Consider the following 23,816-nt stretch of genomic DNA (forward strand, 5'->3'; position numbering starts at 1 on the left):
TCTATGCTTTCCTTTACAAGTGCGACAATGGTCAGTGCAATAGGTCGATGAGAAGGTTGGTGTTTCGAGCCTACTCAGGGATGGCTGTGGGCAGGATTCCTGCATTGCGGGGGTTGGTCTAGATGACCCTCAGGGTCCCTTTCAACTCTACAGTTCTGTGATTCTATGTGCTTGCTTCCCTCCCACCCCCGGCAGCTGATCTGACGTACCAGGACACGTTCAAAAACGAAATTGAGGCGATGAAGAAGCTGAGGCACAAGCACATCCTCTCCCTCTATGCCATCTCGACTCGTGGGGACCCCGTGTACATCATCACGGAGATCATGAGCAAAGGGAACCTCTTAGAATTCCTCCGAGGTGAGACCTTTGCACAAGGTGCTTCCTTCACCGTAACCCGCTTCCTGCATTGCTCGCAGGTAGGGCTCTCACAGTTTCCTGAGTGGGACAGTAATTCTCTCTCCACTTCTGACACCGTGTTGCCACCTTCTGATGCTCATGTGTCGAGGGTACTTGTCTGCTGGGGAAACTCCCCACAGGTGTTTCCACACAGGGGATCCACAGGGCTGGGAACCCAGTACAACTGAGGGTCCTGCTTGCGTGAAGACCCTGCTCACGAGAAGCCCAATGCTTTGTCATTGGAGGGCAGAACTAGAGCAGCCACAGGGAGCAGACAGGAAGCAAAGCCGTGCTTCTGCCTGAAATCACGAGTGCTGAACACAAGAGTCTCTGAACGTGTCCAGAGGAGGGCAACCAAAATGGTCAAAGGCCTGGAAACGATGCCTTATGAGGAACGGCTAAGGGAGCTGGGCATGTTTAGCCTGGAGAAGAGGAGGTTAAGGGGTGATATGATAGCCATGTTCAAATATATAAAAGGATGTCACATAGAGGAGGGAGAAAGGTTGTTTTCTGCTGCTCCAGAGAAGCGGACACGGAGCAATGGATCCAAACTACAAGAAAGAAGATTCCACCTAAACATTAGGAAGAACTTCCTGACAGTAAGAGCTGTTTGACAGTGGAATTTGCTGCCAAGGAGTGTGGTGGAGTCTCCTTCTTTGGAGGTCTTTAAGCAGAGGCTTGACAACCATATGTCAGGAGTGCTCTGATGGTGTTTCCTGCTTGGCAGGGGGTTGGACTCGATGGCCCCGGTGGTCTCTTCCAACTCTTCTATGATTCTATGATTCTATGTGAATGTTGATGATCTAGTGTGGTCTTTTCCAGCTGCGCAGTGGATACTGGTCCAAAGGGGCAAATGGGGCACTGCCACACCCACTTCAGTTTTCCCGTTACCCACCCACCTTCCTACTTGCAACCCATCCAAAGCGTGGTGTTGTCTACCAGCCTCCTACTCCTGAGGCCTCAATGTTGCCCTTGTTGAACTCAGCAGCGAGGATGACGGAGGCGGCAAATCCACAATTAGTTGGCCCTGCCTGCCCTTGGCTCTCTGGCGAGTGACGCGGTGGCTTGGGTGCCCACAGGCTCCGCGCTGCCCCAAACGGTCCGCCCACTGCCTGCCCCCCAGCTGTAGGGCGGCTGAGTGGGAAGAGGCAGGGAGACTCCTCAGAGGCCCCACGGAGCATCCTGACTGCAAGGGGCCCTTGGCACAATCCAACAGGCTCTCCTTATGGAAACGAGAAGCAAAACTTTCAGAAGAAACGCAGACAGGTCCTAACCGGAATGTGCCTCTATGTTTACTTCCAGGTTCCGAAGAGGAGCAGCTGCATATAGCAGAGCTGGTGGACATGGCGTCCCAGGTGGCAGATGGCATGTGCTACCTGGAGACGCAGAAATTCATCCACCGAGACCTCGCTGCCAGGAACATCCTGGTTGGAGAGAACAACATCTGCAAAGTGGGAGATTTTGGGATGGCCAGGCTGATCAAGGTATTCTCTTGAGGGGGTGGACTTGTAAAAGGGTAAAAGAGTACAGTCATACCTCTTGTTACGTTTGCTTCAGGTTAAATCTTTTCAGGTTGCGTCCCGCGGCAACCTGGAAGTACTGGAAAGGGTTACTTCTGGGTTTCGCCGCTCGCGCATGCGCAGACGCTCACAATGACATCACGCGCATGTGCAGAAGCGACAAACCGCAACCCGCGCACATGCATACGTGGGTTGCATTCTGCTCATGTTGCAAATGGGGCTCCAGAACGGATCCCTTTTGCAACCAGAGGTACCACTGTACTGGGAAATGATCCATAATGAATTGATAAAAAATGTTTAAATGTACTTTCCCCCCAAAACCCAGAGTCGTTTCTGTTGGGGATAATTCAGACGGAAATCCCCAGGTGTCAAAAAGGGTTATTTATCTATGCCACTACTGCCGCCCGTGTTTTGTTAGCCCCAAAATGGAGAACGAGCGAGGTCCCAATCAAAGAAGAACGGCAACTTAAACTGATGGAATATTCGCAACTTGCAGACTTAACATATGCAATAAGAGAACACGATGAACATACGTTTAGAGAAGATTGGGAAACATTTATTGAATACAGTGGTGCCCCGCAAGACGAATGCCTCGCAAGACGGAAAACCCGCAAGACGAAAGGGTTTTCCGTCTGCAGAGGCGCTTCGCAAGACGAATTTCCCTATGGGCTTGCTTCGCAAGACGAAAATTGACGAAAATTTTCGGGGGGGTTTTCCGCTCCAAAACCCCTTATTCTGAATCGCTAAGCTGCTAAAAGCATTTTAGCAGCAAAACCGCTAATCCCTCAAGCCTTAAAAAGCCGTTTTTAGCCCTTAAAATGTCAATAGCGCTAATAGCGCTACTCCGTCAATGGGCTTGCTTCGCAAGACAAAAAAACCGCAAGAAGAAAAGACTCCCGGAACGGATTCTTTTCGTCTTGCGAGGCACCACTGTACTTTGTTTATTTATTTTTAAAATCATTTTTATTAAGTTTCCCATTTTAACAATCCAATCCAATCACATTGAATGTTCCAAATTATACAAATACATATCAAATAGTCCAAATATTCTGCCTAAATTATAATTTTTTTGTTGGGACTTCCCATGCTTCAAGTTCGGGAGGGGGGGTGGCTCTGATCATCTGATATCTCTGCTGCCTTGAATAGTCTTTCCAATAGTTCCTTTAAATCTTCCGGTTGTTAACCTTCCTTCTTTCACGGCCTCTGAGTTGTTTCCACAAGAAAGCTGAAATAAGCAAAATGAGTACTTGTAAATTGTAAAACAGAAAATTTAATAAAAATTATATACAAAAACAAAAAGGAATTTTCTTGAGGCTTGGGGAGTGATGACAGTAAATAAAAATAGGTTGGTGTTTGCTGTGTATTTAAAAAAAAAAACAGAATTCTGCACCAATATGACACCAAGTTTTGCTGAATTCTGTGGCTCATGCAGTTAATAATAAAAGTGCACAACTGTAAAGTGTTCAGTGGGTTGTTGTTATACATACATGTTGTTCTTCTGTTCTCGCAGGACGACGTTTACGAATCTTACTCCCACAACGTCCCCTACAAATGGACGGCACCGGAAGCCCTTTCCCACGGCCGCTACTCCGTCAAATCCGACGTTTGGTCCTTCGGAATTCTCCTGTATGAAATCATGACCCTTGGCCAAAACCCATATCCAGGTGCGTTTGAGATCCGGGGCATTGTAGGAACCGAGGAAACTGCTTTATACTGAGCCAGACCACGGGTCCTCCCAGCTCAGTGCTGCCAGCACTGACTGGCAGAGGCTGTTGATGTTTCCCGGCAGGGCACATTCCCAGCATTACAGAGGCGGAACCAGGGTAGCTTCAATATCCCTGAGTTACGGCCCTTCTGCAAGTCATTTTGGCAGCAGAGGCAGGACCTGCCCCAGCTGGAGGCTTTTAAGCAGAGATTGGACGGTCATCTGTCATGGAAGCTTTACCTGAGATTCCTGGGTTGGACTAGATGAGCTTTGGGGTCTCTTCTATGATTCTATGATGAATGCATAGCCGTGCTAGTCTTAGGCTACAAGATTTATAGTGTTAATTCAGCCCTTCCAGCTGGAAGGATTGCACACATGAAATAAATGGATATTTATATGCTTGGGAAACAACAAAGGCGCTGGTTGCAAGGAAACAAGAAAGGCCAGCTCTGAAAATGGATTAAAATAAATAGAAGGATGAGAAGGTGATTAAAGAAGAAGAAGCAACGAACGTATGTTTGTAACAGGAGCGGGAAACCTAATCATTTTTTTAAAAAAATTGTATTAAATTTAAATAATTTGGATTGATTCATTAAAATTTGGAAAACCAATAAAAATTAATAATCATTTTAGTATAAAGACACAATGTATAATAGTGATTAAAGATTAAAGGATGTCGAGCTAAGGAGCGAGGAAGCCACATGGATATATAGTACAGCCGTACCTCGGCTTATGTAGCCCTCTGGTTACGTAAACTTCAGGATATGTAAGCGGCAAACCCGGAAGTATATTTCCGGGTTTTTGCCACGCACACATGGGCAGAAGTGTTAGACCGCATGCGCAGAAGCGGTCCTCCAGTTGTGAAAACCTCGGGATCCGGCCAGACCTCTAGAACGGATCTCATCCACAACCAGAGGTACCACTGTATAGTTTCTATTACCGTAGTTTCTATTACCGTATTTTTTCTATTACCGTATTTTTTCTATTACCGTATTTTTTCTATTACCGTATTTTTCTATTACCGTATTTTTCGCTCTATAAGACACGCTTTTTCTCTCCTAAAAAGTAAGGGGAAATGTGTGTGCATCTTATGGAGCGAATGCAGACTACACGGCTATCCCAGAAGCCAGAACAGCGAGAGGGATCGCTGTGCTCCCTCTCACTATTCTAGCTTCTGGCTTAGCTGCACCTAGTCCCTTCCCCCACCTCCCGGAAAAGCCCACAAGAGCCGCGCGAGGAGGGAGAAGGGCAACCCAAAATTTTTTTTCTTGCATCCCCCCTCTAAAAACTAGGTGCATCTTATGGTCAGGTGCTTCTTATGGAGCGAAAAATATGGTAATTTGATAAACACTGGATTTGAATTTGTTAATACGATACAATACAATATCTTTATTGTCATTGTCCCATACAGAACAATGAAATTGAAAAACTACACAAAACATTCAAAACCCCCTAAAAACTCTGAAACCCCATTTTAAAATACAATATACTATAATTTGTAACTGTGTGATTTTGCAATTGTAATTTTTCATTCTTGAACAATAATAATAATAGAAATAAATTGATGATCATTTAAAAAATATAATGTTAATTCAGCAGCACCTGCTGCATTTTAAATGCAGCTACACTTACTATTACTATTATTATTATTATTATTATTATTATTATTATTATTATTATTACAGTGGTACCTCTGGTTGCGAACAGGATCCGTTCCGGAGCCCCGCTCGCAACATGAAAAAAGCGCAACCTGAAGCGCCGTATCTGCGCAGGTGTGCGGCACCATTTGGCGCTTGTGTGCATGTGCGAAGCATGATTTAGCACTTGTGCGCATGCACAAGCGGCAAAACCTGGAAGTAACCCTTTCCAGTACTTCCAGGTCGCCGCGGGACGTAACCTGAAAGAACGTAACTGAGGAGATTTCACCCCTCCCATATCCAAGAATCTCCTGAGGAGTCTGCTGATTCTGCAGAGAGGAGGAGGCGTGTTCTGATATCTACATATTCTGCTCCAGCACCACATAAACGAGTCAGTGAGTGAGTCAGTCAGTCAGTCAGTTAGTCAGTCAGTGTGTCGGAGAGAGAGAGTGTCAGAGAGAGATTGTGTGTTTAGATAAGGTTGCTGCTAAGAGCAGCTGCAGACACTCAGTGCGGTTTAGCATTCATTTATGCTTAGGCTCATTTAGCTCTGTATATAGTTGTATAATAGTTGTAGATAGAATAAAGAAGATATTCTACAGAGCTGCTCTCCGAGTTGTTTATATACTCTGCTGGACTCTGCTGTGCGACGACTGTCTTCTTGGTGGAGTGATTTGCAGTGCTCACAACTCTAAGCTGTGAGTCCACAGCACTTGGACCTGTTCCTGCGAGAAGGTGGTCTCTGGAAGTGCTACCCAGCTCGCCTAGCCCAGTCGGGGCTGAAGTGGATGAGTCCAGTTAGTGGCACTGGCTCAAGGGTGATGCTGACAGTAACATGAAGCAAACGTAACATAAGTTATGACTGTATTAACATTATTGTTTTCCTCGCTCTTTGCAGGTATGACCAACAGTGAAGTTTTCAAGCACGTCCAGACCGGTTTCCGGATGCACTGCCCTCTCAACTGCCCTGCCACAATGTACAACATCATGTGTGCATGCTGGGACCTTAACCCAAAAAAGAGGCCAGACTTCAAGCAGCTCAGAGGGCAGCTCCAGAGTTTCACCATGTACGAGAACCCGGAATGAAAGCAGCCGCTTCCTCTTTCCTCCTCCTCCTCCCTTTAAACCTCGCAAATTTCGTACGGAGAAAGCGACCTCTATCGAACTGAAACATGCACACACCTTGGGAGGGTAGAGGAGCAGGCTTTGGGCTTCTGTGATAAAAACAGACTCCGACTGCAGACATGTGATATCTGTGCCATATTTGTTCAATTGGCATTGCAAGATAAGAGACTAAGAAGAGATCAGGCCAAACTCCTCTCAGGGCTGGCATCTTGTTCTCCCAGTGGCCAAGAGCGGGGTGGTGCTGTGGTCTAAACCACTGAGCCTCTTGGGCTTGCCGATCAGAAGGTTGGCGGTTCAAATCCCCACAACAGGATGAGCTCCCGTTGCTCAGTCCCTGCTCCTGCCAACCTAGCAGTTTGAAAGCACACCAGTGCAAGTAGATAAATAGGTACCGCTACGGCAGGAAGATAAACGGCATTTCTGTGTGCTCTGGTTTCCGTCACAGTGTTCCGTTGCACCAGAAGCAATTTAGTCATGCTGGCCACATGACACAGAAAGCTGCCTGTGGACCAACGCCGGCTCCCTCAGCCTGAAAAGCGAGATGAGCGCTGCAACGCCATAGTCGCCTTTGACTGGATATAACCGTCTAGGCTTCCTTAGCGGTTTTTTGTTTTTTTTACCATGAAGCACCACCGGGAATGTTCATCAGGCTATAAAAGCTATCATGCACAAGAAAGGAAAATCAACGTACAAGGCTTCTGGGCGTCCCCTGTTTGGAAGGAGGCAGGAAGGCAGAAGAGCAGATAACCTCTTGAAGATGAAGGCTTCATTTGCAGAACAAACCTCGGCGGACTTGTGTGTTTTCTGAGGATGTGGCTCCAATCGGCAATATTCGAGTTCAAATCTGAACTTTTCCACCTTGCTTTTACCATTCCAGATTTTGGGGGGGGCAGTGGGTGTATTTGGAATTTTGAAAATGTGCCAGGCACAAAATGCCGAACGTGACAGCACAAAATTGAGGCCACGTCTGAACGAATGGGAAAAGAGACAGGGACGCGAAATGGTACCAGCGTGTTTCCCCACCAGACCCCCACCTATGGGGAAGAACACAAACACATCTGCATCAGCCACTGGTTCTCAGTCATAAGGAGAAGGTTTTTGCACCTCTCTTCTCTTCAGAACAGGAGGAGGGGTAGGTTTCTAATCCTGGCATACAATGGAACATGGTTGTGTTTAATGCAGCAGAGACAGAGCCAAAACGAGGAGGAACTGAGCAGGAAGAGCAAAGAGTCTTCCTTTCGCAGCAGTAGGCAAACTGGCAGGTACAGTTGCTGTACTAGTGACCCCTTCTCTGTGGCAGCAAACAAGATGGTCTTCGATTGATGGTCTTCAATTGATGCTGATGTGCTTGTGTGGGAGCGCAGCTGTTTAGAATAAGGGCATCTGCCTGGTAGATTCCACTGGCTTGTTCAGATCAAGTGACCAAACTTCAAGGGACTGTCCTTGGAATTAACTCACTGCAACCTGATTGCTGCATTAATCAGTTGTATATTAAAAGTGTGTTAACGACAAAAGAAGTTTCTCTCTCTCTAGATATCGCGTCTGAAAGTGGCGAAAAGAAATGAATACAGTGAGAGCCTAATTTATCACTGGATCAACTTATTGTATTGTTGCATGCCCCCCACCCACTCCCAAAAAATCTCTTGAGTGGTGCAAGATTCCAGGAGGTTCCAGGTGTCCTACGCAGGGTTCGTATTTCCTTTTGGAAATGAGACACAGGACTCAGCTATATTAGTCAAAAAAACATCATTTTAAATGTGTTATAAACATGCAACACCAGGTGGCGTTGTAGAGCACAAAACTTTTCAATGTGATTTTGCATACAGTATTTTTCTTTTAAAACGATTTAATTTATGACTTATTTATAGCATTTCCCCACCCCCACCCCCTGTGTGTAGATCCACCCCCAGTGGAGACTGTGGTGTCTTTATGATATATGGTTTATTTAACGCATATATACAACCTGAGCCTGTCCAGAGCATTAACACCTCAAAGGGTCTTGTTTCTCCGGTAGCCACAGCTATGAATTTCTGCAGGGAAATTGAAGGAAATAAAGGCTCAGCATTTGAGCTGAATGCTTCCTGTTTCCCTAGGGGTGGGGGGTGGGGAATGTTGCAATCACTGGAGTCAAAAGGCCGTCATACAACTGAAGGACTGGTGATTCCCCCCCCCTTCCACCTCCACCCCCCAAAACAGATTTAGTTAACACCATCAACATCCCCCCCAGCCCCACACCCCCACAGAAATCCCCATCCCAACACCAGTCCAGACGACCTCAACCACATTCCCCATCACCCACACCTTCAACATCCCCATACTCCATACTAAGGAAAAACAACTTCTCCAACCTTAATAACATAACCCACAATCAGGCTAAAATCTGATACCCAACCAGCACTATGGTGGCACCAGAGCGTACCAGCACCCACATCCCCACCCCAACACACCAACAATGTTGTTCATAACATTGGCAACATTGCTTACGAACCTTATACCTGACAGCAACGTTACAAAGTCACTTCACACTGTCTCGCTGATACCCTCTATCGCAAATAACAGGGGGGATGGCCTGTCCTTGAACATGGCCTTCCACACCAGCTGAGACCTAGGACCAACCGGCTAAATGCCAGATGGCCCAAAATACCCCAAACAAACACCTATATGACTACATATAGGAAACTCTCTACAACTTACCCCCTACTCTTTAATCCAAATCTCACTCTAATCCCACTAGCCCCACACCCACCACACCCTAGGTCAGCGCAACCCCACTGGTTCTTTAAACAACAGGAAGAGAGAGACACAAGACAACCCGAACGGGTTGGCAGGGAATCGCCCCACATAATAGATAAGCAAGATGGCTAACCTAAAAGCAATTACATTAAATGTGAGGGGGCTGGGAAACCCCATCAAAAGAAAACGCATCACCTCATACATAAACACCATGAAACCACACATCACCTTCCTACAAGAAATACACAACCCACCCAAAGGCAGCAAACTCCTGAGCGACCCCCGCTTCAGTCAACAGTGGGTCGCACGAGGCTCAGGGAAAGCTCGTGGTGTAGCCATAATACTCAGTAGAGACCTGAACTTCACTGCCACAACAGTCCTCAAGGACAAAAAAGGCAGATTCATTTTTGCTAAAGGCATTTTCGCTAGATGGCAAAATCAAACTGACAATCGGCTCCATATATGCCCCAAACGCGAAACAATTAGAATTCTTCCAGAAGACAGTAAACAAATTCCTCTCCTTCTCTGAAGGGGAAGCAATCCTAGGAGGGTACCTCAATCTAAATATGAAAGGTATATCCCTGAGAGATATCCACCCTACAACCCCATGGGCAACCTTCCTCTGAAGGAAACCTCCAACAACTAGGAAGTCTTACAAGTTACTAAAATTGCTAAAAAAAACAGGGGTCTCTACGACATTTGGGGTGAGCAAAGCCTGGGAGACATCAGCCATACATTCTAATCGGGACGCCATGATACAGTGTCCAGACTGGACAGCATTCTACTCACACAGAGTCTGATCCCCTCAGTGGAATCAACAAACATAGGTAACATTAAAATCACAGATCACGCCCCAGTAGAAGTCATAGTTAAAATAGGAGAAGGAACACAAACCACCCCATCATGGTCCTTCAGTCCCATCCTAACTACAAACAAACAAATTAGAGAGAGTCTCACGAAAACCCTCCAAAACTACTTCAAGGAAAACGATGTAGACAATATAACAACCCCCCTCCTATGGGACGCAATGAAAGCGGTCACCAGAGGAGCTTGCATAAAAGAGAAAACATTCCTTAAAAAACAAACCACCTCAAAAATTAGCAAAATAGAACAAGACATCACAGCCCTCTCATCACGCTACAAACAAACAGGATCTAAAAAACTCCTCAAACTTATAGAACAAAAAAGGAGAGAACTAGACTCCCTAGAAATCAACAAAACAATGATCAACATTCTATACTCTAAACAACGTTTCTATGAATATGGAGGGGAAAACTCCAGATTACTAGCAAATAGATATAGGAAAAAAGCACTCAAAACAAGAATACACTGCATCACCAAAAAAGACGGCAACATAACATTCTCCCCCAAAGAAATAATCTCAGAATTTGCAGAATTCTACTCCAACCTATACACCTCCCATAACCCACCAGAGAAGGAAATCAGAAAATTTCTAGCAGGACTGACCATGCCTACCCTAACTCATGAGGAACTTAGTACTTAGTCTTAGTACCTCTGTCTCTTGCAAACACACACAGCGCTTCATATTATCAAGCTGCTTTTGAAATTGAGAGGGCTTTCAAAGGCAGGTTTTGATAGGCCGAGTGAGGATGGCAGCTGATGCAATTCAGTTCAGTGGCACCTTGGTTCTCAAACTTAATCTGTTCCAGAAGTCCGTTCCAAAACCAAAGCGTTCCAAAACCAAGGCACGCTTCTCATAGAAAGTAATGCAAAACGGATTAATCCGTTCCAGACTTTTAAAAACAACCCCTAAAACAGCAATTTAACATGAATTTTACTACCTAACGAGACCATTGATCCATAAAATGAAAGCAATAATCAATGTACTGCAGTCACACAATCCATCCATCAGTAGCTGGACTAGGTTCCACACAGTCACAAAAAACAAAACAAAAAAGAGCCACAAAAACAAAACCACAAAGTAAATAGCAAAAACAGATAGACTTCAAGGAAGTATAGCACTCAAATCAGAAGCATAACACTCAAAACGGAGCACGTTCGGCTTCCAAAAAAAGTTTGCAAACCGGAACAGTTACTTCCAGGTTTGCAGTGTTTGGGTTCCAAGTTGTTTGAGTACCAAGGCATTTGAGAACCAAGTTACCACTGTATGCACTTAAAGGCACGCGTACCTAATTCACACCTTCAGAATCAAAAGGTGAGCAGAAACACAGCCGCCTATTGGGACTTACACTGCTCAGTATTGTGCAGCGTGGTTTCTCCAGCCAACCAATGCATACAGAAATGCATATATCAGGGTAACGTGTGCATACGAATGCACACGTGCTTGAAAATAGCATACGAAGATGCATTATAAGAGGGGAAATTGCTTTGCCAAAATGTGCCCTAAACTGTGAGAAACTGAGGCTAAGAGTGGAAGAATGAGAAACTGACAGATTCGACCATCCTTTGCCAGGAGGGTCTGAAGTTTTGATTTTTAAAAAAAAAATCCACCTAAAAATCCCCGCTGGGCACATCTAGCTGTAATAAACAAAAATCTGCTCTAATTCCCTTATGGGGGACACAAGAGCTCTTATAGAGTCCTTTGCAGGTTCTCCATTGGTTGGAGAAAATGACAGAAGCCAACCAGAGAATACTGAAAAGCAAAGCAGCTTGTAAGCCTGATCTTTACTGAACTGTTGCAACAGGGTGCTCCCCTCACACGCAGGAAAGGAGGAGGACCCAGAACCAAGGTGTGCCCGCCCTTATATAGACATTTTAAATTGCCCACCCTGGAGTCCCAAGGCCACCCCCAGAAACATCATACATACATCACAGAAGGGGTGTAGCTCAAGACCACCCCCCAGACACATCATACCTACAACACAGAAAGGGTGGTCTACAGCAGAAATCTGAGTGCGTTGTTTACCTCCTGTCTGGCAGGTTGCCTGTTAATGCTTACTTGATTGGATACCCTGGGGAGCCTGGCCAGTCTGATGTATGACAAATACTTAGTTCCTGAGCCAGGTCACAGGCTCACCCTACTCATACCCTTAAGACAGGATTTGTGAATGAAAAGACAATAGGGAGGCTTTTCCGTTTTCCTTGACCTTGCAGAGAAATCATTTGGTCAAGTTGGGAGTCAAAATTGTTTCAGGGCTGTTTTCCTGTGCTGCTTCAGACATGTGGTTTATACATTTATGTACGTGTTTGCTTGGTACATATATGAACATTTATTATATATATAATACCTTAATTTTTTTTATTTCACAGCAATTTTTTTTTATATTTCACAGCAATCCATTAAGGCGTTTTGCACAGTCTGTCACAGGCTTCCTATGCCTGTTGCACTTCATGGTCTTTTTGTCTCATTGTTGACAATTCCCTCATTCCTCTCCCCTTATGCACACACCAACTTGCAACTTGCATTTCCAGGTGTACAACGGGTTCACCAGAAGGTAACCTGCCCTGCGCCTGACAATGTGGACTTTCACCTTGCAAAGCCCACGTCGCCGTTTGTTTTTATAAAGTGCCACAAGACATTGCTGCCCTTCTGGAATTTGAACTTTACTGTAAACGCCATTCCTGTACGAGAGGAGAGGACTTGAAAGGGCTGAGCGATATCTAAATATTTGTGCCGCTCTTTATCAAAAGCAACCAGGAAACGGCTCACCGGGCAAATTCCCCTGTAAGAAGCAGTGAGAATAAACAGCAGAGTTCTGTTTTAATATGGTACAGCAGATCTGATGCCAGTAAAAACCTGGATACAGGAGTGCTTTGGGTTCCTTGACATGTAGGAGCTGAAGCCTGCCATGACAGTTAGCAACTGGAACATAGGAAACTGTCCTGTACTGCATTAGGAACCTTTGTCAATCTAGCTCATGCTGTCTACACTGATTGGCAGCTGCTCTACAGGCAGTGCCGGATTTACGTATAAGCTAAACAAGCTATAGCTTAGGGCACCACGCTCTTGGGGGGGGGGGGCAAAAAATTAAAGGAAAAAGACACCTGGATGTACTGTTGTAAACAAAATCTGCCCCTTTTCCCCTTATGGGGTATCCAAGAGCCCGTATAGAGTCCTTACGTGGGTTCCCTATTGGTAGGAGAAAATAACAGAGGCCAACCAGAGAATATTGAGAAGCAAAGCAGCTAGTGAGCCTGATCTTTATTGATCTGTTGCAACAGGGTGCTCCCCTCACACGCAGGAAAGGAGGAGGACCTTGAACAATGGCGTGCAAGGCCTTATATGGACATTTTAAATTCCCTGCCCTGGAGCTCAAGACCACCCCTCCATACATCATACATACATCACAGAAGGGGTGTAACCCAAGACCACCCCCCACAAACATCAGACCTACATCACAGAAAAGGTGGTCTACAACAGAAATTTGAATGTTGTTGTTTTTCCTGTCTGCCAGGTTGTCTGATAATGCCTTATCTGATTGCCTTTCCTGGTAGTCTGGCCATTCCTTTGAAATGGTAATTACCCAATTCCTGTAACAAGGAAGGTTTTTTTCATCTCCTTCCTCCTTGCAGAGAAACATTTGGTCAGCTTGGGAGTCAAAATGGTTTCAGGTCAGTCTTCCTGTGCTGATCTATGTACGTGCTTGGTTGGTACATTTATGAACATTTATTATATATATAAGACCTTAAATCTTATTATTACAGTACATTTCCAAGATATAAAACAAATAAAATAAAACCCACATACAGCAACAGTGTTTTGTGTTGTATAGGCTCCCATGATGTAAGTCATGGGCCCCGCCTGCTAGCCTGCTCCCTAAAATATCACTGGTTTGCTCATTTCTATATATAGGGTGCCTACATTCTGCATAGACTGGTTGCACGGCAACATCAGCAAATGGCTTGAGATACCTATTAGGTCTATAAATTACCATATAGCATATATTCAAAACAAAAAATAGTGACAATTTGTTGTTGACAAAGGACAGCTGGATATATAAAGGGCCCCATTACCTTCAGTAGCTTAGGGCCTCATCAAACCTAAATCCAGCCCTGTCTACAGGACTTTAGAGTTTTCCCCCACCCTGCCTGGAAATTTGTTGTTGTTTAGTTGTTTAGTCGTGTCCGCCTCTTCGTGGCCCCCTGGACCAGAGCACACCAGGCCCTCCTGTCTTCCAATGCCTCCTGCAGTTTGGTCAAACTCATGCTGGGAGCTTCAAGAACACTGTCCAACCATCTCGTCCTCTGTCGTCCCCTTCTCCTTGTGCCCTCCATCTTTCCCAACATCAGGGTCTTTTCCAGGGAGTCTTCTCTTCTCATGAGGTGGCCAAAGTATTGGAGCCTCAGCTTCACGATCTGTCCTTCCAGTGAGCACTCAGGGCTGATTTCCTTCAGAATGGATAGGTTTGATCTTCTTGCAGTCCATGGGACTCTCAAGAGTCTCCTCCAGCACCATAATTCAAAAGCATCAATTCTTCAGCTATCAGCCTTCTTTATGGTCCAGCTCTCACTTCCATACATCACTACTGGGAAAACCATAGCTTTAACTATACGGACCTTTGTTGGCAAGGTGATGTCTCTGCTTTTTAAGATGCTGTCTAGGTTTGTCATTGCTTTTCTCCCAAGAAGCAGGCGTCTTTTAATATCAAGGATTAAACCTGGGACCTTTCGATGCAGAGCAGCACTGAGCTATGATTCTTCCCGCACTTATAGCATCTGCCGCAGGGTTCTGTCCTGGGTCCACTGAGTTGGCCAGAAAGCACAATGACTTTGTCTGATTTGGCCCCTTCATGTTTATTGCTGTTTCTGTTGTTACGGTAAAATCTGGGTGCGAGGCTGCTCTGCCACCCAGCTCGTCGGACTAAGTCCGCGGGTCCCTGCGGAGGAAAATGAGTTCAGCCAGAGACAGAAGCAAAACTGCAGAAGATCCATGTTTATTGCGCAACAGGTTCAAGGCGAGATTGAACAGCGAGGAAGGGGTGACATGAACTTTTGAAACTTCCTCCATGTCCCAGAATACAGTGCAAAATACATCCCAGTTACATCATGAATACATTAAGAAGAGGTTGGGTTACACAGATTACATCATGAATATATTAAGAGGAGGTTGGGTTACACAGGATTAACATATGGAGGAGGGAGGGGGGAATATGCAGAGCTGGAGATATGCGCAGATAAGCACATCCTGAGCACCAGTGATGAGAAGACAATGGTCCATGTATGCATAGTCTGCCACCTGGCATTGCACAGAGGAAAGGCTTGGCAGAGTGATTTGACAGGATTAGGATCTTGACACCTTGCTTGAGGGATTATGGAGGACAGGGAAGGTGTCATGGAGTCCTAGAGAAATTGAGCAAATTGGCACGTTGATTTTCTATGAATTTTATAGATTTTAGTCCCTTTTGTCATTGACAATTGGAAATAAATGGATATATTGTAGCGAAGAAGGAGGTGAAGAAGACATGCCCCCCCTTCCGTATCACTGTGTTATATTATAACAATAGTTATTATTTTTGCTAAGTTTCGTGGATTTTTTTCTTTTTTAATTGCATATGTAAGTCACCTGGAAATGTTTTACATTAGCTGCTGCTGGTAATTGAAATCGTCGTCTTCATGCATTTTAAAAAATAGAGTGTCCTTGGTAAACTGGCACCTTCCCCCCATCAAATTCTGGAAGCACCATTGGGGGAGATGAATGCAATCTGCTGCTGAACAGTTCGGTTAATGATTCTGTCAATGCTAGCCTAGCCGACAGCTGGAAGACTTGTTGATCTCTATTCCACCGTTAAAGCAAACATTATAAACCCCATACAGACACGAGTGAGCTCCATCCAAAATGTTTGCACTGTGGACTGGGCCGGGGAACCCTTCTCAGGTTTAAGTACCTGGCTCTCTCATCTGAGCAAACATCGCTGGATAATGGGGTCTGTGTGAAGGAGCCAGACAGTTAATGAGCATCTATCATTCCTGCTGAGTACACCTGGAGTTGTGCCCCCCCCCCTGGACTATACACCAGAGCTCCACATGTGAAACTAGCCTTTCAGTGCCATTAGGTTGACTCAGTCCCTCTCCCTGGAGATCTGATGTGAAGCTGGGAACTTTTGAAGTCTGCTTGGGGTCTTTAATGCAATACCACCACGGATGCTAAACATGTCTGTGTGTAAATAAACTGAAATATTATGAACTCCCTAAGGCAGTGAGAGATTTTACTTTCTTGGGCTCCATGATCACTGCAGATGGTGACAGCAGCCACGAAATTAAAAGATGCCTGCTTCTTGGGAGAAAAGCAATGACAAACCTAGACAGCATCTTAAAAGGCAGAGACATCACCTTGCCAGCATAGGTCCGTATAGTAAAAGCTATGGTTTTCCCAGTAGTGATGTATGGAAGTGAGAGCTGGACCATAAAACCAAAACTGGGCAATTGCCACACTCCTGGAACTTCTTGCTGCAAGGAGGACGAGTGAGAACATCATAATATTGTTGGTTTTAAAAGTAAGAGTCTTTGCCAGGGGTCACCAAAATTTTTCAGCAGGGGGCCGGTCCACTGTCCCTCAGACCTTGTGTGGGTCTGGACTATATTTTGAAAGAAATAATAATGAATTCCTATGCCCCACAAATAACCCAGGGATGCATTTTAAATAAAAGGACACCTTCTACTCATGTAAAAACACGCTGATTCCTGGACCATCCACGGACCGGATTTAGAAGGCGATTGGGCCGGATCCAGCCCCCGGGCCTTAGTTTGCCTACCCATGGTCTTTGCCTTGTTTTGCACCCTCCCTTCAACAGCTGCTCCTCAGATTGTAAGCGCCTCGGGGCAGTGTGCTGGTCCCGGGGGTAAGGTACCTTGGGTGTAGCAGAGTCCACACGAAGAGGGGCAAGGTCCGAGGCAGAGTGCCGGGCGGTGAACAGGAACGCTGGAACAGGAGGCTGTGCAGGGAACAGGAACACCGGATGGTCGGGGACAGGAGGCCGAGCAGGGAACAGGAGTACCGGATAGTCAGGAACAGGAGGCCGAGCAGGGATCAGGAACGCAGGAAGGTCCGAAGCCAACAACGACGTTGCTCCCGCAACCTGGGGCCGGGCTGACTGGGCTTTTATCCTCTTCTAAGGCCAGGGGCGGTCCCGGCCCCCAGGAGCCCCGCCTCCTCTGGCCTTAAGGCGAGCACTCCTCCTGGGGGCAACCAGTTCCCTTCGCCTCTCTGCTCTAAACCTCTGCAGATCAGGAGAGGCCGAAGGGTTACTGGGCCCTGGAGGAGGCTCACCTGTGGCCACTGAGTCGTCAAGCCTCTCTGGGGCCAGAAGGGCTTCACCTGGGGCCAGCTCCTGATGCACTGCCACAGGTGCAGGCTCTTCAGCATCTAGGCCTTGCCCCAGTTCAGCCGGCCCTGGAGGCGGGGACTCCTGTGCAGGCCGGGATTCCTCTGTTTCATCCTCCGAATCGGAATCCCAGGCCATCACACCATCCCCCCTCCCAGGCCCCCCCCTCAACCGAGGGTCCGGACCCGGCTTGCCGGGGTACGTCGCATGGAACTCTCGGAGGCAGGCAGGTGCGTGGACGTTGGCCGCAGGTTCCCAGGAACGGTCCTCCGGTCCGTACCCCTTCCAGTCAATGAGATACTGCAGCTTTCCCCTGCGGTATCGGGAGTCCAGGATGCGTTCCACCTCGTACTCAGGCTCTCCCCGAACCAACACTGGCTGCGGTCGGGGACGGTTCGGGTGGAACTCGTCGGGTGGGGCCACCGGACTCAAAAGGGACCTGTGGAAGACCGGGTGAACCTTCAGGGTTGCGGGTAACCGGAGACGAAATGCCACAGGAGAGACTTGGTCTACGATAGGGAACGGGCCGGTGAAGCGGGCGTCCAACTTCCGCGAAGGTCGAGAGGGGTGGAGGTGGCGAGTGGAGAGCCAAACCAGGTCACCGACGCGAAGTTCCGGCCCCACCTGGCGGTGGCGGTCGGCCTGGGCCTTGTACGCTTCCTTGGCCTGGTGCAGTTGCTCCACCAAAAGCTGTTGCTGGGACTGGAGCTCTTGAAGCCACTCCGTCACCGCCGGGACTGCGGATGTCGGCAGCACCTCTGGAAACAGCCGTGGATGATAACCATAACTGGCCTGGAACGGGGTCTGCTGGGTGGACGCATTCACCGCGTTATTGTAGGCGAACTCCGCCAATGCCAGGTGGTCGACCCAGTCATCCTGCTGGTAGCTGCAGTAACACCGGAGGTACTGCTCCAGCACCGCGTTCGCCCGTTCCGTCTGGCCATCGGTCTGTGGGTGATAGGCTGACGAGAGGCAGACCTCCGTCCCGAGGGTCTGGTGTAGTGCTTGCCAGAACCGGGATGTGAACTGAACGCCCCGGTCGGACACCACGCGCTCAGGTAGGCCATGCAGGCGGAAGACATGCTGAAGGTACAGCTGAGCAGTTTCCTTGGCTGTGGGTACAGATGGACAGGGAGCGCAGTGCACCATCTTGGTGAAATGGTCGGAGAAAACCAGAAGGCAGGTACAGCCACGAGACGAGGGTAAGTCCACTACAAAGTCCAACGAAACCGTGTGCCAAGGGTGCGGTGGAACTGGCAATGGCTGAAGTAGGCCGGGGGGTCGCCCGGTAGGTCCCTTAGCGCGCCGGCAGACATCACAACCAGCAACGTAGCGAGCCACGTCAGCCTTCAGGCGGGGCCACCAAAACTCTCGACTGACCAGATGGGTGGTCCGATACCGTCCAAAGTGCCCCGCTGCTGGGGCATCATGGGCCATCCGGAGAACCTCCAGCCGTAGTGGCCCTGGCGGGATGTACAGACGACCGTGGTGCAGCAGAAGGCCCTGATGCAGGACCAGCCCCGGATACTGTGGGCTGGACCCTTCAGCCAGCTCCCGGAGTCGTTCCTGGGCCCAAGCGTCGACCCGCTGCTGTTCCCGCACCCGAACCTGCAGTGGCTGCGCCTCCTGGGTGGCCAGGAATGCAGCCGGAGGTAGGATCGTGGTGGGTTCTGCTTGCTGTACCGTGTCTGCGTTGTCTTCAGGTTTCCGGGACAGGGCATCCGCCTTCTGATTCTGAGAGCTAGGGATGTAGCGGATCCGGAACTGGAACCGGGAAAAGAACAACGCCCACCGGATCTGTCTTTGGTTCAGCTTGCGGGTGGTCTGGAGGTACTCCAGGTTCCGGTGGTCGGTTCTCACCTCCACCGGATGTCGTGCCCCCTCAAGATGGTGGCGCCAGACCTCAAAGGCTACCTTGATGGCCAGTAGTTCCCGCTCCCACACAGTATAGTTACGCTCCGCTGGTAGGAGCTGGCGGGAATAGAAGGCACAGGGTAAGAGTGGCGCTTCAGGACCAATCTGTTGAGACAAGACGGCACCGAGAGCCGTACTGGAAGCGTCGGTCTCCACCACAAAGGGTCGAGAGGGGTCAGGATGTTGTAAGATTGGTGCCCTCTGGAAACAGGCCTTCAACCCCTGAAACGCCTCCTCTGCCTCCTTGTCCCAGGAAAACGGCGTCTTTGGGCGCAGTAGCCGGGTCAACGGGGTGGTGCGATGAGCATAATCAGCGATGAAGGTCCGGTAGTAATTGGCGAACCCCAGGAAACGCTGTAGGTCCTTGCGGTTCCGGGGTGCCGCCCATTCTTGAACCGCTGTCACCTTCCCCGGGTCCATTTGCACCCCATCTGGAGAGAGCCGGTGACCAAGGAAGTCCACAGTCCGCTGATGGAACTCGCACTTGCTGAGCTTTGCGTACAAACGGTGCTCACGCAAGCGCTGCAGCACGGTCCGGACATGTCCCTCATGGCGGGCCGGGTCACGGGAGTAAATCAGTATGTCATCCAAATACACCACCACGTACTTGTCTAACAAGTCCTGAAACACGTGGTTGATGTAGCGTTGAAACACAGCAGGCGCGTTGCACAAACCGAAAGGCATAACCAAATATTCGAACTGCCCGTACCGGGTCCCAAACGCTGTCTTCCACTCATCCCCGGCTCGGATCCGAATCAAGTTGTAGGCCCCCCGGAGGTCCAGCTTGGTGAACACCTGTGCCCCTTGCACCCGCTCCAGCAGCTCCGAGATAAGGGGCAAGGGGTACCGGTCTGGGACGGTAATTTTGTTCAGGGCTCGGTAATCATGGCAAGGGCGGAGTTCCCCACATTTCTTCTTAACAAAAAGCACCGGTGCCGCGGTGGGCGAGGTGGAAGGCCTAATGAACCCACGCTCCAGGTTCTTGCGCAAGAAGTCCTGCAAAGCCTCGCGCTCTGGCTCTGTTAGGGAATATAAGCGACTCACTGGTAAAGGCGCTCCGGGTTGGAGGTCTATGCCGCAGTCAAAAGGCCGATGCGGCGGCAGCTGGTCTGCCCCCCGTTCCTCGAACACGTCCTGGTAGTCCTGGTACACGGCTGGGAGCGTGAGTGCTGCCTCCTCTGAGGGCGCGGACGCCAGCGTTCCGGATTGAGCATGGGAACATGGGACTGGGAAGTGCACGGTCCGTTTGACCCAGTCAATCTGAACGTTGTGGGCTTCCAGCCAGTCCATCCCGAGCACCAGGGGGAAGCGGGGCATAGAGGCAATGTCCAAGGTTCGCAACTCCCGGTGCTGCTGGAGACACAGGACCAGAGGCTGGGTCTCCTGAGTAACGGCACCTGACCGCAGAAGTCGTCCGTCAATCGCTTCCACCTGGACCGGTACTGGCTTGTTCCGAAGTGGCACCTGATGATGGGCGGCAAAAGCAGCGTCCATATAGGAGCGGGTTGCCCCTGAATCTACCAAAGCATGGGTGAGGATCCAGGGCCCACCTGGAGGGTATAAACGTACCGAAACCATAAGATGTTGCAAGTCCATTGGTGCGGGCCCATTCTGTACGGTTTGGGACCCCCGGTAGCTAGGGCCATCAGCTACTGGGGTTGGCGGTTTCCCTGCGGCTGGCGTTTCTCAGGGCAGGACCGAGCGAAGTGTCCACTTCCGCCACAGTAAAGACAGAGATTTCCATCCCGACGCCGCGCCTTCTCTGCGGGGGAAAGGCGTGGCCGCACTGCCCCGAGCTGCATAGGCTCCTCCGTTAAATCAGTTGTGACCGTGGGGCTGCCGGAAAAAGCTGGTGCCGTGAACTGGAAGTGTCGGCGACCCCGGGCCTGACGACGATCCTCCAACCGGTCGTCTATTTGTAGACTCCGTTGAATGAGAGTGTCCAGCGTGGTGGGGCGTTCCATTGTGGCCAACTGGTCCAGTACCTCGTCCGAAAGCCCTTCGAGATACTGGTCCCGCAGTGCCGAGTCATTCCAGGTCAAGTCCTGTGCCAACAGCCGAAACTCCGTGGTATATGTGGCCACCGTGGACTTGCCCTGTTTCAAATGCCGAATCGCCCGGTTGGCTTGACTCTCTTTCTGGGGGTTGCCGAACGCGGCCTCCAAACGATTGCAAAACCCCGTATAGTCTGCCAGCAAGGGGGAGTCTTGCCTGAGTAGCGGCAACGCCCACTTGGCCGCCTGGTCCTTTAACAAGCTAATCAAAAAGTGCACCTTGGTACGGTCGTCAGGAAAGTTCCGGGCTCGCCCCTGAATATACAGTTTGGCCTGGGCCAGGAACATGGGAAAGCTGGCCGGGGCTCCATCAAATTTCTCAGGCAAAGCCACTGGGTACTTGCCCGGAGCCGGGGCGTCGGCCCCAGGAGCCGGTAGGGCTTCCAAGCGTTGCTGAAGTGCCTCAACCGCGTCACTGAGCTGCTGCACGGTGTGAGACAAGGCCTGGTTCTCCTGGGCCAAAGCCACCAGTGCAGCCACCTGTTCAGCCATGGCCTCTGGCTCTTCCCGAACGCACCCCTACGAAGGGGGAGTGCGGGAGGTGGCGGGAGCAAACTGTGCTGGTCCCGGGGGTAAGGTACCTTGGGTGTAGCAGAGTCCACACGAAGAGGGGCAAGGTCCGAGGCAGAGTGCCGGGCGGTGAACAGGAACGCTGGAACAGGAGGCTGTGCAGGGAACAGGAACACCGGATGGTCGGGGACAGGAGGCCGAGCAGGGAACAGGAGTACCGGATAGTCAGGAACAGGAGGCCGAGCAGGGATCAGGAACGCAGGAAGGTCCGAAGCCAACAACGACGTTGCTCCCGCAACCTGGGGCCGGGCTGACTGGGCTTTTATCCTCTTCTAAGGCCAGGGGCGGTCCCGGCCCCCAGGAGCCCCGCCTCCTCTGGCCTTAAGGCGAGCACTCCTCCTGGGGGCAACCAGTTCCCTTCGCCTCTCTGCTCTAAACCTCTGCAGATCAGGAGAGGCCGAAGGGTTACTGGGCCCTGGAGGAGGCTCACCTGTGGCCACTGAGTCGTCAAGCCTCTCTGGGGCCAGAAGGGCTTCACCTGGGGCCAGCTCCTGATGCACTGCCACAGGTGCAGGCTCTTCAGCATCTAGGCCTTGCCCCAGTTCAGCCGGCCCTGGAGGCGGGGACTCCTGTGCAGGCCGGGATTCCTCTGTTTCATCCTCCGAATCGGAATCCCAGGCCATCACAGGCAGGTTTCTCCACCAGCTTCTCAAATTTGACTTCCAGTTGTAAGACCTTTTCCTCACCAGAGGGCGCTAAAAGGGCGGCAGCTCAGATCCCGCACACAGCAAACCAAGTACATAGGCTGGATTGCATCTGAGCTTTATTTAGCATGCATTCTGGTTTGTTTGCAGGTGTGGTGCAGAGAGAGAGGTTATACAACAGTGAACAATCATTCTGATTTCCTTGCGGGTTGTTTGCATGTTCTCTCATTCGTTTGTTCGTTCTGCCCTTTCCAATGCGCTTCCCCGACTCAAAGCACAAAAATGTTAATTATTATTTTTTTAATAGGGGGTTTCTTGCACTAGGGGCGACCAAGAGCTTTAATCCACTTTAAGGTCACAAACTTTTGACCAAAGAGTGGAAATGGTTTGTTGAATATTTACAGATAAATGGAAAGCAGACTGGCACGATTATTGGAATAACCTGCAGTTACATTGGAGTACAGTGGTACCTCAGGTTAAGTACTTAATTCGTTCCGTAGGTCCGCTCTTAACCTGAAACTGTTCTTAACCTGAAGCACCACTTTAGCTAATGGGGCCTCCCGCTGCCGCCGCGCGATTTCTGTTCTCATCCTGAAGCAAAGTTCTTAACCCAAGGTACTATTTCTGGGTTAGCAGAGTCTGTAACCTGAAGTGTATGTAAACTGAAGCGTACGTAACCCGAGGTAACACTGTATATATTTAAAGAAGATAAACAAATGAGTAAGTTAAGTGAATTTGGCAATGCAGAAGGTATTAAAAATAAATGTATTATATGTTAAATATTGTTCTAAGAAAAATATGCGAATACAGTCGTACCTCGGGTTACATACACTTCAGGTTACATACGCTTCAGATTACAGACTCCGCTAACCCTGAAATATTACCTCGGGTTAAGAACTTTGCTTCAGAATGAGAACAGAAATCGTGCTCCAGCGGCACGGCAGCAGTGGGAGGCCCCATTAGCTAAAGTGGTGCTTCAGGTTAAGAACAGTTTCAGGTTAAGAACAGACCTCCAGAACGAATTAAGTACTTAACCTTAGGTACCACTGTATGCCTAGAATAAAAATGTAAAGTATATCTATGAATTGGAAAAGAGAAGAGATAAAAGAAATATAAAGAATGATACATTTGGAGAATGCAAAGATAAAGGTGGAAATAGAGATTTATAGAAGTCGAATTGTGGTGAATGGAAGCTGTGGTTGGGGCAGGGAGTATTATATGATAAGTATGTAATATTTGTTTTCAATGTTTTTGGATTGTCTTCAGTCTTTTTAA

General features: G+C 48.8%; 1 protein-coding gene across 2 annotated transcripts in view; it reads left to right on the forward strand.

Moving 5' to 3' along the window:
• Nucleotides 1-23,816, forward strand: part of PTK6 (protein tyrosine kinase 6) — a 736,207-nt gene that overhangs the window by 11,357 nt on the left and 701,034 nt on the right. For both annotated transcript variants that reach the window (XM_083447494.1, XM_083447495.1), the window contains exons 6-9: nt 196-357; nt 1,699-1,880; nt 3,427-3,580; nt 6,157-6,618. In XM_083447494.1, coding sequence (XP_083303620.1) covers nt 196-357; nt 1,699-1,880; nt 3,427-3,580; nt 6,157-6,344 — 686 coding nt within the window. In that variant the 3' untranslated portion in view covers nt 6,345-6,618. The remainder of the gene's footprint in view (nt 1-195; nt 358-1,698; nt 1,881-3,426; nt 3,581-6,156; nt 6,619-23,816) is intronic.

The sequence above is a fragment of the Podarcis tiliguerta genome, assembly GCF_965153285.1.
Source record: "Podarcis tiliguerta genome assembly, chromosome: 6".
NCBI classification, from domain to species: Eukaryota; Metazoa; Chordata; class Lepidosauria; order Squamata; family Lacertidae; genus Podarcis; species Podarcis tiliguerta.